This window comes from Perca flavescens, chromosome 17 (genome assembly GCF_004354835.1).
Source record: "Perca flavescens isolate YP-PL-M2 chromosome 17, PFLA_1.0, whole genome shotgun sequence".
NCBI lineage: Eukaryota > Metazoa > Chordata > Actinopteri > Perciformes > Percidae > Perca > Perca flavescens.
This window is the reverse complement of record NC_041347.1, coordinates 8,679,052-8,694,439: the sequence shown is the minus strand read 5'-3', so window position 1 is coordinate 8,694,439 and position 15,388 is coordinate 8,679,052. Positions and strand designations below refer to the sequence as shown.

At 40.5% G+C, this 15,388-nt stretch overlaps 1 protein-coding gene across 1 annotated transcript in view; it reads right to left on the bottom strand.

The window, feature by feature from the left end:
• Positions 1-11,678, bottom strand: part of LOC114572384 (synaptic vesicular amine transporter-like) — a 79,770-nt gene extending 68,092 nt beyond the window's left edge. Inside the window, exons 1-7 of the mRNA XM_028603995.1 lie at positions 11,652-11,678; positions 11,347-11,528; positions 8,136-8,472; positions 7,311-7,369; positions 7,128-7,211; positions 3,539-3,631; positions 1,676-1,765 (exon numbers count right to left, since the gene is read on the bottom strand). Of these exons, the coding sequence (XP_028459796.1) occupies positions 1,676-1,765; positions 3,539-3,631; positions 7,128-7,211; positions 7,311-7,369; positions 8,136-8,472; positions 11,347-11,479 (796 nt within the window). The 5' untranslated portion in view covers positions 11,480-11,528; positions 11,652-11,678. The remainder of the gene's footprint in view (positions 1-1,675; positions 1,766-3,538; positions 3,632-7,127; positions 7,212-7,310; positions 7,370-8,135; positions 8,473-11,346; positions 11,529-11,651) is intronic.
• Positions 11,679-15,388: the final 3,710 nt, after the last annotated feature.

Below are 15,388 nucleotides of genomic sequence, written 5' to 3'. Positions count from 1 at the left end.
TGGTGTAAGCACTACAGTGACCTTTTTAATGGTCTTAAAAGTAATTCAGTTAGAATCAAACATGAAGATATTTATTTCTCAGCAGATATGATAGTTAGGGCAGCAGATATTTATGATGCTATTCATATGTTGGATAACAACAAAGCCTGTGGTATGGATTGCATTACTGCAGAACATCTAAAATATGCCAGCCATAAGCTCTGCCCTCTGCTCTCCATATGCTTTAATGGTTGTCTGGTTCATGGTGTCCTGCCAAATTAATAACTATTATGTCTGTAATGTTAGTACCTGTGCTTAAAGACAAGGCTGGTAAGCTCAATAGTATTGACAATTATCGACCTATTGCATTAGCCAGTATCTTGTCAAAAGTACTGGAGAGAATATGGCTAAACAAAGCTAGAAATGTATGTCCTTACTACGGACAACCAGTTTGGGTTCAAAAGAAAACATGGAACTGACCTGTGTATCTCTGCTCTTAAAGAGATGATGTCCAGGTACACAAGCCTAAATTCATCTGTATTCCTATGCTTTATTGATGCGTCAAAGGCATTTGATAGAATTAATCATGAACAATTATTTGTAAAATTGCTAGATAGAGGTGCCCCTAAATTTTTTTTGAGAATTTTAGCATTTTGGTATGCCCACCAAACATTTCAGGTTAAATGGGACAATGTTGTATCTGCTCCATTCTGTGTTGCAAGGAGGAATTCGGTCTCCTATTTTATTTAATGTTTATATGGAGGAATTATCAAATCAGCTAAATAGGTTAAAAACCGGCTGTCTTGTGGGCAACACCATTGTTAATCATCTTATGTATGCAGACGACCTGGTCCTGCTCTGTCCATATAGTGCTGCAGCAGATGCTGAAGGTGTGCTCTCAGTATGGCCTTGATTATGACATAGTATAATGCTAAGAAAAGTCACATAATGATAGTTAGAAGCGATGAGGACAGGAAATCAACTTTTCCGACCTTTTATCTGTCAGATAGTCCTCTTGCTGTGTGTGAGGAAATTAAATATTTAGGTCATGTCATATCTGATGACTGGACGGATGACAAAGACCTCTACAGACAGCGCTGTAAAATTTACTCTCAAGTTAACATGCTTATAAGGAAGTTTTCCATGTGCTCTGACTCTGTGAAGTGTTCTCTCTTTAGAACCTACATCACACAGTTATATACGGCTCAATTGTGGTCTAATTATAAGAAAAACAGTATGCAGAGGCTCAAGGTAACATACAATGATGCAATGAGGCTGCTGCTCCGTGTCCCTAGGTGGCATAGGCCAGCCATTTGTTTTTGTCCACTAGAGTGCCAACCTGTGAGGCACTCTTAAGACAGCTGATGTTTAGTTTCATGTGTCGCCTGGACAAGTCAGAGAACCACATAATTGAAGCTTTAGTCGCCCTGTGAAAAGCTGTTCTAGATACACTTCTAGGTTAAGACGGCATTGGTGCAATAGTCTGTATATCCTATAGGTTAATATGCAATTTTTATGTATTATTGTTATATTGCTATAGGCTAATATGTAATTATGTATTTTTGTATCTATGTATACTGTATTATGTGTTATATGGACCTGGGTCTGCAATATATATATATATATATATATATATATATATATATAAAAATATTATTCTTGTTTGGATGTACAGTAAGAGACAATGTAACTGTACCTCCATCAAACAAAGCCAGGAAAGCCAGAATAAGGAAAGGAGCAGTCTTCCCAACAAACTCATACATCACGCTGCCGAATGGGGGTCCAACTGTGGAGAAAACACTGCATGGTCAGTTGTGGAGAGATCAACTTTAATATCACTGCAGTTAATGCAGTTTTTTAACCTAGCTTTTTAAGACCGCTCACGTTGCAACAAGTGTGTCAGGTTACTTTTGAAAAACATACCAGGAAAAACACGTTTTAAAATTAGATATTTGAATGGAATGTACATTAAAACCATGGAATATATGTTTTTATTTGTGTACTAAAAATTTTGGGTTTCATGAAATGGCCCCATTAAGCCCCAAACATTTCTACTAGCTTAGACTTTGACTGGTTGTAGAAGGAGGAGTTTGTATGTCTTTGGTTGCAGCTTTTGTCACAAGTTGCAGGGAATGGAGGACCTAAATGCAGAGAGCCAGAGGAAATCAAAAAGGAACACTGGTCAGCTCAGGCTCTGGTCTGCTGGGCAACTCCAGTCTGACAAAAGGTTGATGCAGGGCATGGTGCTGGGAGCCATGTTGTCCCTTCCTCTTCGGCCTCCACGAGTCCCAGAAAAAAATAGCCAGACGGGTCCCTTCAAAGGACTGCTTGTTGAAGGGGGTCCCTACTAAACAGGTCTCAGTTGAGCTGACAGATAAGTGTTCAGAAGAGCTGCAGGAAGGCAAACTAGACCGTTGCTTTCCAGCTTGAAAGCTGGCGGCTTTGGCCTCTTCAGTCCGTCTAGCACACAAAGCAAAATACTCGAATAGGGTCATAAAAGGTCTCTGGCTTTCCTCCAGGTTGAAACTCGTTTTGACTTGGAGAAGCAGACAAAGGGGCTGGCCAGGTCCGCTGAGGCTCTGGTTGACTGCACGTCAGCTGGGGTTCTGAAGGGCTGTACGTCAGCTGAAGAGACTCTGGAGGACAAACAGGGCTCGGAAAGGCCGCAAGGCTTGGAGACAGGGAAGCCAAACTCTCGCTCCGTAGCCTGCCAGCGCACCTCCATAAGGTGCCTAGCATAGGTGGGGTCCTCATGCAGTGAGCGATAAAATGTAATCATAAGCTCACCATAAGAGTCCATAGGGTGAATGAGAGGATCAAACACTGCTGGGTCCATTAGTGGTTGGTTCTTTCTGTCACAAGTTGCAGGGAATGGAGGACCCAAATGCAGAGAGCAGGAGGAAGTTTGTTGTTTGAGGATTGATTTCACCAACAAAAATGAAGTACATACCAAAAGTGTTCAGAAAGTAATAGGAAAAAACTAATTCCAGAACAACAGAACAGCATCTCAAAACTGGAACTCCGAGACAAAAGGTAGACTCCATGCACAAACACACCAACAGAATACACATCAACAGAATCCAATGAACCGACAAGAGACAAAGACACAACAGAGACTAAATAGACCAGGTAACAAGGACTAACAAGGGACAGGTGACACTAGGCTGGGTAAAAAGGTGAAACACATAAGACAATCACAAGGGCGGGACACTAAAGACAGCAAGTAAAACTAGACAAGACAAGGGAGAAAACAGATTTCAAAATAAAACAGGAAACAGAACATAACAGAAACTCACAAACATGACAGCTTTATGGTTTCCTGAAGTTTTGATAATTCACAGAGGATGGGAATGTTTTTTCTGTTCAGAACAGATGTGGAAGTGTTAAGGTAAGAATCCTGCCTAGTGCAGCTGTAGACAATATGTTATGTGTTTTTTTCTTTTTTCTTGTATTAATAAGGACTCAGCATTAATGGTAGACACTCAACCCACGCTCCATGTTTAGTCTGTTGTCACCTTTACAGAAATGTCTCTTGGTTGGACTACGCATGTTTACATACCTAACGCTCCCAGTGCCAGCCCCCCCAGGGCGATCCCGATGGCCTTGCCTCTCTCCTCATCATCTGTGTAAACACTTGCAAGCATTCCCATCCCTGAAAACACACATATGTAAAAATCTTGCATGAATTATCCAGAGATGCTCACAAGTCTCTGAGCTAGAGTCCAAGTCAAGTCTCAAGTCTCTTGTGGTTATAATAAGTGTTGCATCACGTACAGCGACCCATCCAGGCTGCTTAGAACACTGCATAGCTATATATAAGGAATTCAATAGCATGTAATATGTTATTATGACTCCTTTATCTATTAGCATACAGTATCAGCTTTGATTTTGATTTTGTAAACAGACTATTGCAACATGACAAAAACACCAAGAATGCTTTACTTTTAAGTTAATATCTGTATTTTGCCTTGTAGCTTGAACATACAGTACAGTACAGACCAAAAATTGAGGTTCGGAAGAAAAAGGACTCCCTTGTCTGTCGATGAATTATAATGAAAGGCCTTGGCTCCTATACCTTAAAAACTACTGTAAGTCAACACATCCCAGACTCTCAAACCAGTCTAACGTTATATCTAAATGAAACTGTAACGTTATATGATCAACAATAATCCTGTAACCTGTTTGCAGACAACGTTAATAATTAACGCGATGGCAGCCAGATTAACGTTAAATGATTAACGTAACGTTAATCGACCACCACAAGTTTGGCAATTAAACAAACGCTCATTTATATTTGATAAGGAAGAAAGTCGGAGTTAACTTCCCGTAACGTTAGCTCGTAGCTAAAGCAAGAAGCAAGCTAACGGTAGATGGTCAATGCTGAGCTAAACATGTTTACTCACCTCTCAGGGTGCGTTTTCAGATGCCTGATAAAATTAGATGTGGTTGAGCCAGAATCTTTTAGCGTGATACCGCATATTTGGCATTGAGCGCTGCTTTTGTTTGGGCTTTCTTGTTTGAAGTTTTTGAACCCAAAGCTTACGATGAATGGCACAGCAGCGGCCGGTGCATTTGACATGTTTGTTTGTTGTCCTCTCATGTGTGGCCGCGCTCTCGCAGCCAGCAATACGTAGTAGGCTATGTGTTGTAGGCAGGCTCTAGGTAACGGAGGGAGGGGTATAGCGAGCTGATCAGACGTTTCCTAAAAATAAACATTGTTCACGAGTCCCGCAGCTCGAGTCCGAGTCGAGTCTGAAGTCTTTCGAGGACGAGTCTCAAGTCGAGTCTCAAGTCACTGTGTCTGCGACTTAAGTCGCACACGAGTCCGAGTCTCAAACTCGAGTCCCCATCTCTGGAATTATCACTTGTTCATACAGATTTTATACAACAAAACCATTACTGATACAGCAAGTCCTATAAAAGTTATACAAGAAATACTTTGTGTGATTGACATGAGTGCTACTGTAGGTAGTTCCATGATGTTGATGACTTTCTAATAATATGCACCTCAATTCTATACAGTATGTATAGTAGGGGGTTCCTACTCTGTTTCTCTTTCAGCTAAGGGGCCTGTAATTGTTTCAATTACATTATAACAATGTATAATTTGTTTTCAACCAATGTCATGATTGAGAATTTATATAAGTTGCATTTGGTATTAATACATGATTTTGATTTGGTAAAAGGAAAGTACTTTTGAATTCTCCGCATAAGGCCCGATGGGATGCGCGCGCGTGAGAGAGTCACAGCAAGCTTACAGAAAGCACGGACAATTTAATGCTCTGATGAAAGTTTTACCATTGTTACAACGGATGTCAGCGATCATAAGGAAACCTCTTAACACTATTCTCTTGTTTGTAGCATGCTGCCAACTAGGTATGTTGTTTTGTACACTATGTCTGTACTTTACTTTGGTGAATGTTATTCTACATGCTGCGCATGTCACTCGGGATTGCTCTGGTGCCACCGGAAATTCCGCTGGATGAGTCTTTTCGGCCGGATGTCCGTCAACTTCCTCTTTCTTTGGGTTGGCATTCTAAACACCGGTTGATTTCTAGCTAGCTAGACTATCTGTCCAATCAGAGTTCTCTGTTACACGACTAAAACTACTTTTGAACGTACACATGTTCCACCTTCCTATTTTGCAGCAGCATGGCAGCTCCATCTGGCGCTTAGCGCCGCCCAAGACGATTGTGATTGGTTTAAAGAAATGCCAATATACCAGAGTACGTTTTGCTCACATCCTGGAATGCTGTGTGGACTAGCCAGACCTTTCTCTGCAGCGCTGTTGAGGAAGGTCTGGCAATGCTAGGTGATTATATAGGGTATTTCACACTGTTCCTTAAGGTCTCCTAATGGGGTATGTAACATTGGTTGGGTCTGAAAATTGCCTGGTTGATATTTTATTGGCCCTTATGCATCCCTGTGTTTTAGCCCTATTTCTAACAAGAGCTTTTCTTCTAAAAATGGTATGCACATGAATATTTAGATGAACTGTGCGCTGATTGGTTGAGCAAATCCCCATACACACACATTGAGACAGTAGGTCTCATATTTTTGACACTGCAATGTTTAATTACCAAATTCACTTCTGAGACTTTTTTATGCGAGAAATCAACTATATAAAGCTCAAATATGGGCCTTTTTTACGAAAATTGATGGCTAATTGCAAATTTGGTAAGACGTGTCGGACTTTAGGAGCTCCACACAGTCTGACGAGAAAGTGGCAGCCTGCTGGGCTCCATACCCAGGGCAAAGTCACCCTTTGTGGATTACTGCACTACCGGGGCTCCGCGGAGCTGGGTGGCTGCCAGCATAACTATAATATATTTACAGTTTGAATTTCGTCACAGCACTTATATCACCGCTACCCCAAGGTCTTACAAGGCTAACAGTTGTGTCCGATTTCAATTTAAGGCACTTTTGTGAGGGGAAGTGAATTTTGAAATGGAATAGCAGAGATCTGCGTGACCTAGATTCAGAAGACTACCTGATCTCATGTCAGTTGTGTAGCCTATGTAAATGTTGGGGTGTGACAAATAGAGAGACTAGAGCCAAATGAGGAGGAGCCGCCGAGTTGACGTCAACTACGCGGCTTGTTGAGATTTGCCCATTTTCAGCAGCCGTTTCAAATTGTGAGATTTGCAGAGGAAAAGAGGTTTTTGAGGTTCTATGTATGTCCTATTTACCCAGCAAACTGTCATTTTTCAACTATGACAAGGTAAAATCAGTTTTGCATTCCATCACCCCTTTAAGCTAATTTTTGTATTGTTATACTGTGTGTTTAGTTTTCACTGTGGATTTGGAAAGATGCTTCAAATAAACCAGTAGCAAGAAAGCCACTTGTGTCTGCCTGTTCTTTGAGGGAATTATAGGGTGCAAAAAAACGTTGGCAACCCCTGCCCTACACTACTTCCATCGGATGAGAGGACAGGGGTCTTCACCCCCTGTCTAGCATGGCAACATTTAGGCTACAAACAACCCATAATGCAACAATAATTTAAATAACATGCTCACTCAATAACACAAGCCAATATTTATTTATTGTCTATTTTAATTAATATGAATGTATTCAGATGAGCTGAGTAGCTGAACAGATGACGGACTGGATATGAGCATCACAGGGAATTAGAGAGGGGGGGTCTTACCAGCCACAGAGGAGCAGGACGAGCCCACACCCTGCAGGGATCTGGCCACAAACAGCAGAGCGTAGCTCGATGAGAAGGCAAACACTTCACAGCAGCAGGAACAAGAGAAATACAGACAGAAACATCAGGCATGATGCAAGCATTCAGATTTGTGATAATGACGAGACGTTGGATGGAACTTACTGATAGTAGAGAGGAACATGATACAGAAGCCAGCGAATAGGGGAAGCTGGTATCCTATTCTAAAGGGACACAGAGAAAAAAGAATACATTTAAGCTTATAATGAGTTTGAGGTGTCTACACACTCACAGATAGGTTAAAGAAATGGCTGCATTGAAAGGGGAAATTCATTCTTTTCAGCATATTGTCCCTTTCTAAAGCAGTGAGACCTAAAAAAATTAATTGTTAGAAGTTATGGAGGACTGCTAAATTTTTAAATGGGAAATGCTTCAACCAGTTAAGATTATATATCTGTACATATGCATATGAATAACGGTTAAAATCCACTGTCAGTTTGAATACATTATTGAATACATTATTGCAGGTATGGAGGATGTAGATTGTCTCCAACTGTGTATGAAGTGTCAAAACAGAAGGCACAACCAGTACAGATTCATTACCTGAGAACCAAAATGATTCACATTAATACTGTAATTGTAACACTGTACAAAAATACTGTAAGTGTTTTAACAGCATAGACACAAAGCATATATATATATATATATATATATATATATATATATATATATATTGACTGAATGATTGAGAAAGTAAAGGGAATTATATGCTAGGATGAATGTCAACTTGTGGCTTTCTCTTCATTATGTGACAACTACATGAATTTTGATTGCTTCTACTGATTTCGTGACAGTAATTTCCAGGCTGTTAACATAAAAGCAACAATAATGTTCCAGGTTGCCTGCGAAAACCCTTAACCAGCTAATTCCCCAGCTGTAAATGCTACGTAATAAATGTATCCACACAGAAACACAGAGAGAAAAACCTACCTGTTTGTGAGTGGGCCTATGAAGGGGTTGGTAATCAGCTGTACGGTGGCCTTGGAGGCGAACAGCAATCCCACTTTGACATTCTCATTGAGCAGCGTGCTGGCAGACTGGGGGCATTCAGAGGAGTTGTGTGGCAGCTGTGTGGCAGCGGGGGCCGTAGGGACCAGGTCCGGAGACCTGGCTGTGGTGTTGGAACCTGAAGACCTCACGGTGTTATCATATAAGGACACAATGCTGTGAAAGGTTCCTGGAGCTGCCGGCTGTGATGCTGTGCTGTTCTTCAACACCACGTCTGTTGACTCATCCAGAGTGTACAGGTAGCTGGGGATGATGGGAACTAGAGGGCATAAAGAGGTGAGAGGAGATTGATGCAATGAAATATGACCCGACCACTGACTGATGTTCACTAGCATGATGTTACGGCAATTATGTCAGCAGAGAACAACAGGGCTAATCACAAGCACTAACCTAAAGAAAGAAAGAGACCACCATGACCACATCACCAAAAATTACATTAAAGAAAAGAAAAAAGAGGGGGGGGCAAGGGGGAGAAGGAACCTAAACCAAGCTTTCAGAGGAGCTGCAGATGACGGTATGAGTTTCCTGACAATCTACAAAGTGTGTTGTGCGGTGAATCATGACAGGCTGCTCTATAGGAGTCCTGAACCAAAAACTAAGACCAGAAAAGTTGTATAATAATTGCTCTTTAACATTTGAATGAATGCAGAAAAACATCATTCCTTTCCAGAAACAATGTCCCGCCTCCTCTAGACAATCATCCTTGGTATTCACAATAATAATAGGAACTGTAGACAGTGAGCCCTGTGGATTATGTTGCTGGTAAAAAAACGGTACGTGACATTTCACAGCTTTGACCACCACGAAGGATTATATTCATCTCCACTGTATTGGGTGGTGGGAGAAGTTTCAGAAGTTCAGGCTGAATTTGGGGGAAACTAGACAGATTACATCTAAATCATTTCCTTTTGATGGAATGTGTGGCCATAAGTGTAGCCATATGGCTGATCATTTAGTGCTTCAGCCTAAAAGTTTCATATATTCATCTTCTACCGTGCAAAAAGCTGGCACTCTGTTTTTATGGCATTTTTTTGAATGTTATGGCTTTATTTAAACAGAGTTTTAAACAGAGAGGTGAAATGAGAGTAGGAAGAAGCTCAGAGCAACATGCAACAAAGGTTCCCGGTTTGCTTTTCATGGTCAGCACCCAAAACCTCAAGGCCACGGGCGACCCCACACCCTGACATTCTATTATATTGCTGAGTGGAACTTTATGTAGGAGGGAGTAATATAGCACTGCTCATGACATGATGCAGGCAGGCAGAAACACGCTCATGGGCAAATGTTGCTGCTGGTAACAGAAAATAAAGACATTTGTACAGCAAGACTCTTCAGAGTGATTTGGTGAGACAAACCAGGTTGAGGCAACTGGTATTAAAAAAACTATCTACCTTTTTGATTCTTCACAGAAACATGTTCTATTTTCTCACATGACAGACAGTGAATAACAAACGTATCAACAAAATTGTTGGTCCATTGTGTTCTCCTGCTGCTCCTGGACACGCTTGGTCAGTTTGGCTATTTGATCTCTTCATGATGTAGCACTCTTAAACAAAGGCCAATCAAGACATAGTTAACAAGGTCTGTTGGAAATCCCTCTTTAAAATATGAGTTTGTGTGATTGGTTACTAATAGAGTTACAATATCCAAATAGTATAAATGATTGTGATAGTGGACATGAAATATGATCTACGATTTTGAATACTGCAGTGATTGAATATTAATAATATTAATGTGGGTTGGACTTTAAAGGCTGTATGTAACCAACAGATGTCATTTTCTGTTTTTAGGGTATTTTCAATGATTCAATTCAACCATTTTCAATAATTGTGCATCACGTGCCAAGGTCTGTTTCAAACTAGTGGAGCGATCTGCTTTAACAGCCTTAATTCAAGATCTTGTCTCTATGAAATTATAACATTCTATGAATAGATGAGAATGGTTCCAGCTGTCAGAAACAGATGCAGAGTGTGTGGAAGCTGCAGGTCTGACTCAGTGATCCAACAAAGACGTATCTGATTGCCTACAGACGTAACACAACTTGTCAAAAATGTAAACTATTGATGCTGCTCTCAGTCATTAACTCTTCCTACACACGCTTCGTTTTTTTTTACCTTTAAACTATTATTTTATATCCATTATGTTTTAAAGGAAAAATCAATAGAAACGTGTATTATATATTAGATGCATTTTATGTCATTAAAATACTTAATATATGATATGTGTTTTAGAAAAGAATGAAAGGTATTTCAAAGGGTGCTCTGGAAATGATTGGGATGATAATGACACACACACACACACACACACACAGAGAGAGAGAGAGAGAGAGAGAGAGAGAGAGCCAGTTTTCAGAGCATCAGCAGCAGTAACACACTGGGTTATATTGAACATTAGACAGAGTGTTTGAGCTGTGATGTAGACGTGCGTGATCAGCTGTGAACGTGCACGCGGACAGCTGCTGTTCTTCTGCTCCAGTGAGCATCAAGAGCTTTGGAGCCGGTTTAACTGGACATGGATCTTTCTTTTGGCTCTTGGAGGAATTTGATATCGTAATAACAAATATTGGAGGGGACACTTTTCCTTTCTCATATTGGGGATGACGTGAGCCCGTCCCCGGCGGCGATTACGCGCTTGCAGCCTATAGGCTACGAGAATGAGTTTTGGAAAATGACAGAATTACCATCAATAGGCTACAGTGTATTTGAATAGCCTACCTACTGTCTGTTGTTACTTTATCACCTGGACTCTACTCAAGTTGAAATACACACTTTACTTAAGAGAGTATATCACTAGGCCTATTATGGGATGTTATCTCTCGGCCAGCGTCAGGTGCAGGGTTAGCGATATATGTATGACCTGAGCTCACATCTGATTTTGTAGTTTTTCAGTCATTCGATATTCAATTTGAAAGTTAAATGTAAAAATGATAATAATAATGTTCACTTTGGTAACCTGCCACTTGCACTATATTCCAGACATATGGACACATGGTTATGAGGGGTTTGATGGAGGGTTGGTCCGCACACAGCGCTGATCTCTGGACAGACCTGGGGAACTGGACTACCTGTTGCGCAAAGAAGAAAAGAAACTCTTTGCAGAGATGTAAGAGATGAGAAAAGTAGAGTGTACCTACCGACTACAGTCAGCAGCATGTTATCCAAGAGCAGAGCGACGAAAACAATGAAGAGACTCAGTTTCCTCGATTGTCTCTCCTCTCGGAGCCATTTGATCAAACTAAACTGCCGAAGCGCATCCAGTCTCCCCATGGTGATAGTCCCGAAAAGAGCAGGGTAACAGAACGGACGACAGAAGCTCCTGGAGAGACACAAGTGCCAACGATTGGTCAGTAACTTTAACAAATAACCCTCCCAATCTATGTGAAGTGGTGGATAAACTGCTGAGAATGTGAGGCGGAGCGCTGCACAGCATGCATCTTACCTGGGATGCGCAGGGGGCCAACAGCAGCGGCAGCAGTCCTCCCCCAGAAATTTTGAGGGTAAAAGACTTCAATTCCTGCATTCTGATAAATTTTTAGGCACCAATTTATGATAAAAACGTCTACGAATCACAAAATTCTGGTGGAAGTTAATTATAATATAATGGAATATTATTATAGTCAGTAGTCCAGTAAGGGGGCTTTCACATCTGGGACATGGGTTGGATACGAAAACACGTGACCCCAAAGTCCAGCTGTTTGATTAGCATGAACAGGGCTTTATGGTCACTTTTTTCCCCAAGGAGCACGTTTTGCTCTCAAGTTGAAAAATATAGGATTGACTTACAGAGGCTACTGCTTTTACTGCTAAATTGTACAATAACACAATCATGTTATAGATACAAAACGTTGTGAAGTTTAATGTTTTCTACATTCTATTGATCAAAAATTATCAGTGATGTTGAATATAGCCTACAGTGTAACGGACCACCACAGTTTATGCATAGGCCTACTGTGCCGCGGATTAATTGCAGAGTTTAACCTAGGCTACATAGCGTAAAACTAAACACTACTGGGGCACAGAAGAAAGACGGAGCCTACACTTTGCATCAGGCGTTAAAACCAACTGTACCAAAACACCGAATTAGACTACTAGTTAACGCGACGAGACGTTTTTTAACCGGTTATGAAACTGTCTCAATTTAATACTGATGCCGTCAGACAGCCGCGTGGACAGACAGAAGTCGGAGCTCCGGCGGAGCTCTGCGGCCGTCAGCAGCCGGTCCCCCAGAGCATGATCACCAGGAGGGTCCGGTACAGCCTGAACCCTGCAAACGGAGATCCAGTTTGATGGTGATGTGCTTGATTTTTTACTTTGACGTGAATTTGAGTAGCCTAACCTCTGGATGGGTCGGTCTTCCCATGTCGGCACCAGACCGGCCGTTGCCGACTGGCCAAATGCTTATTATTATTATTATTATTATTATTATTATTATTATTATTATTGTATAACCATAGTGAAATCGTGCAAGTGATAAAAACCCGTCCTATGCGCTGTCGGCCTGTAAAGACAATGTATTTGTATATTTAAAAAAATGGTCCGGCCCCTCTGGCATTTGCCAGAATTGCCAGATGGCCAATCCGCCCCTGGCCATCCCCGACCTTCTACTTTTCAAAATAAAAGCTTGCGTCCCCGTCTCATGCCATCCCGCCTGGTGCCGTCCGGAATAAAATACTTAAAAATATATTTGGTGTTTTTTAACTAAACAGTAAGATAAATGCAGACTATCATGCTAATGAATAAAATACTTTATACATTTGGTGTTTTTCTAAACAGTAACGGCAATCATACAAATGAATAAAATACTTTAAAATATATATATGTCTATAAGATAAATGCAGACTATCATACTGATGAATAAAATACTTAAAAATGCCCATCTCTCTGCAGTCTGCATCAGCGTCCAACTGGGCATCATGGAGAGGTGGGCTACAGATCTGCAAATGCTTCAGTATAACCTGCCTTTTTATTGTTGTCTTGAGGCAGAATGGGCAGTGGAAGTGACCACTGCTTCCACTCCTGCAGGCCTGGTGGCATTTTGTTATGAAGAAATCTATTAAGGGACAAAAGCTTTACGTGCTTACCCTATAAAATAAAGCAACTAGTATCTAAAGTTACTATTAGTAAGCTTACTAAGTACCAGTAGTTACAAACAAACAAATGATAATGGCATAGCACAAAGCTGATGGAGGGAACTAACCTTCATGTTGAATGGCATTCTTTACATGCACCTCCATGTGCTGCAAAACCTTTGCCCTACACCGGGGCTTGTATATTGAAGTGGGGCAAAGGGGGACAATGATGGTCAGTACAGCACACCGTGCATCGTGTCACCTCTGGTGTGTTATTTTTTTTAAAGACACTGATGTGTACGTTAAGGAAAATCACAGAAAGAAACCATCAAAGTCTGCAACCATAAATTGCTCTAGGTAATGTTAGCTAATATTCGCTAACAAATGTCAACCAACGCTGATGCAGGTTTCATCAAATGTACGTTAACATCAGGGACACAATAATATCCAGAAATCAGCAAACTATATTTATGGCTAAAATTGTTACTTTAACAGTTTAAATGTTTTTCAATTGATTGCAACAAACGTGGTCACAAACTTACCCATGACTCCGGTGACTCCATCTGGAAAATAATTCGCGATTTCATATTTTTGACCCTCTGAACTTACCATTGGACAGCCTCGGCATGAGACGGGACGGCATGACATGGGGCGCTCCAGGCTGCAGCCATACCCGGCCTCAACTAATGGACAACACACATAAAGCCTAACGCTCGGCTGTAATGATGATCAGAAACAGGGCTCAACAAAAATCTTCTTATTAACATCATTTTAACCCTTGTGTTGGCCTTGGGTCAAATTTGACCCATTTTCAAAGTTTTTTATATCACAAATATGGGTTTCTTAAAAAATTGCCCCAAAATAACTTTGATGCATGCATGTACATCTTATGGAACCCATATACATCCATGTTCTTCGCAGGTAAGATTAATGATAATGTTTTATTTAATTTCATGGCATTTGAAATATAAAAAAAGAAATTTCAAAACAGTATCCTGACCAAACTTTTACATAAACCAGTCTGTGATTTACTCAACATCCTTTGATCTTAACTATTCTATTAGTCAAAATAATTCATAATATCTGCTTTTTTTCATGTTTCATGTTTTGTACATTTTCATTAAAGACTTCAATAATTGCCAAAAGCCCAATCACTAAGTAACAGGTCTGCATACTGCAAGATCAAATATAGATGTAGGCTATGTGTTTCGCAATTTACACAATTGAAAATTAAATATTAATCCACATGTGTGCCACCATCCCTATATTGCATAACAACACAAAAAACCTGTATATATTTTTTGGCCCACAATCCATGCCCCTCCAGACATTTTTGACTGACCTTAACACTGTCCCACATTATTATCATACTGCCCCCCCCCTTCTCCAAATTTCCTAAAGTGTGACACTAGGAAATGTAATAATAATAATAATACATTTTATTTGTTGGCACACTTTAAGACACCCAATGACACCTTACAAAACAATTAGTGACATTGGGTAAAACTGCTGAATTAGATCCAAACCAAAGTAAAGCCATAAATGTTTGATTAAGGACTTTAACAAGTTAAGTTAAAGCTGCATTCATGTTTTAGACATGTCAGAAATTGGAACCATAACTATAAAAATAAAGGATGAAGCTTCCAGGTATGAAAATTGAAGCCAATGCGGAAGTGCCTTAAAGCTGCATTCTCCCAAGCTAGACATTCACAGCAGGCGTTGCAGGACCAATGGTACAATCATAAAGCGTTAATTCACAGTCATCTGACAATGGCCTGTCTGAACTGTTGTGAGGGAACCTCTAGCTCACCCAGTAAGAGCGTTCGCCCCATGCTGGCTGAGTCCTGCAGCGGCATAGAGTTTGAATACTCTGAAAATAAAGGGAAGAGCCCCAAAAAATAATCCTAAAAAAAGTGTTAATTTAACATATTATTTTTCCGTTTCAATAATATGAATTCATTGTGTAATGTTAAGTAATTTCATCATGTCCAGGATACCATTGATTTTGACCATGATTTTCCATCAGTTCCTTGTTGTGTGTGTGTGTGTGTGTGTGTGTGTGTGTGTGTGTGTGTAAATACAGTTGTATGTTGAAATGATTTGCATT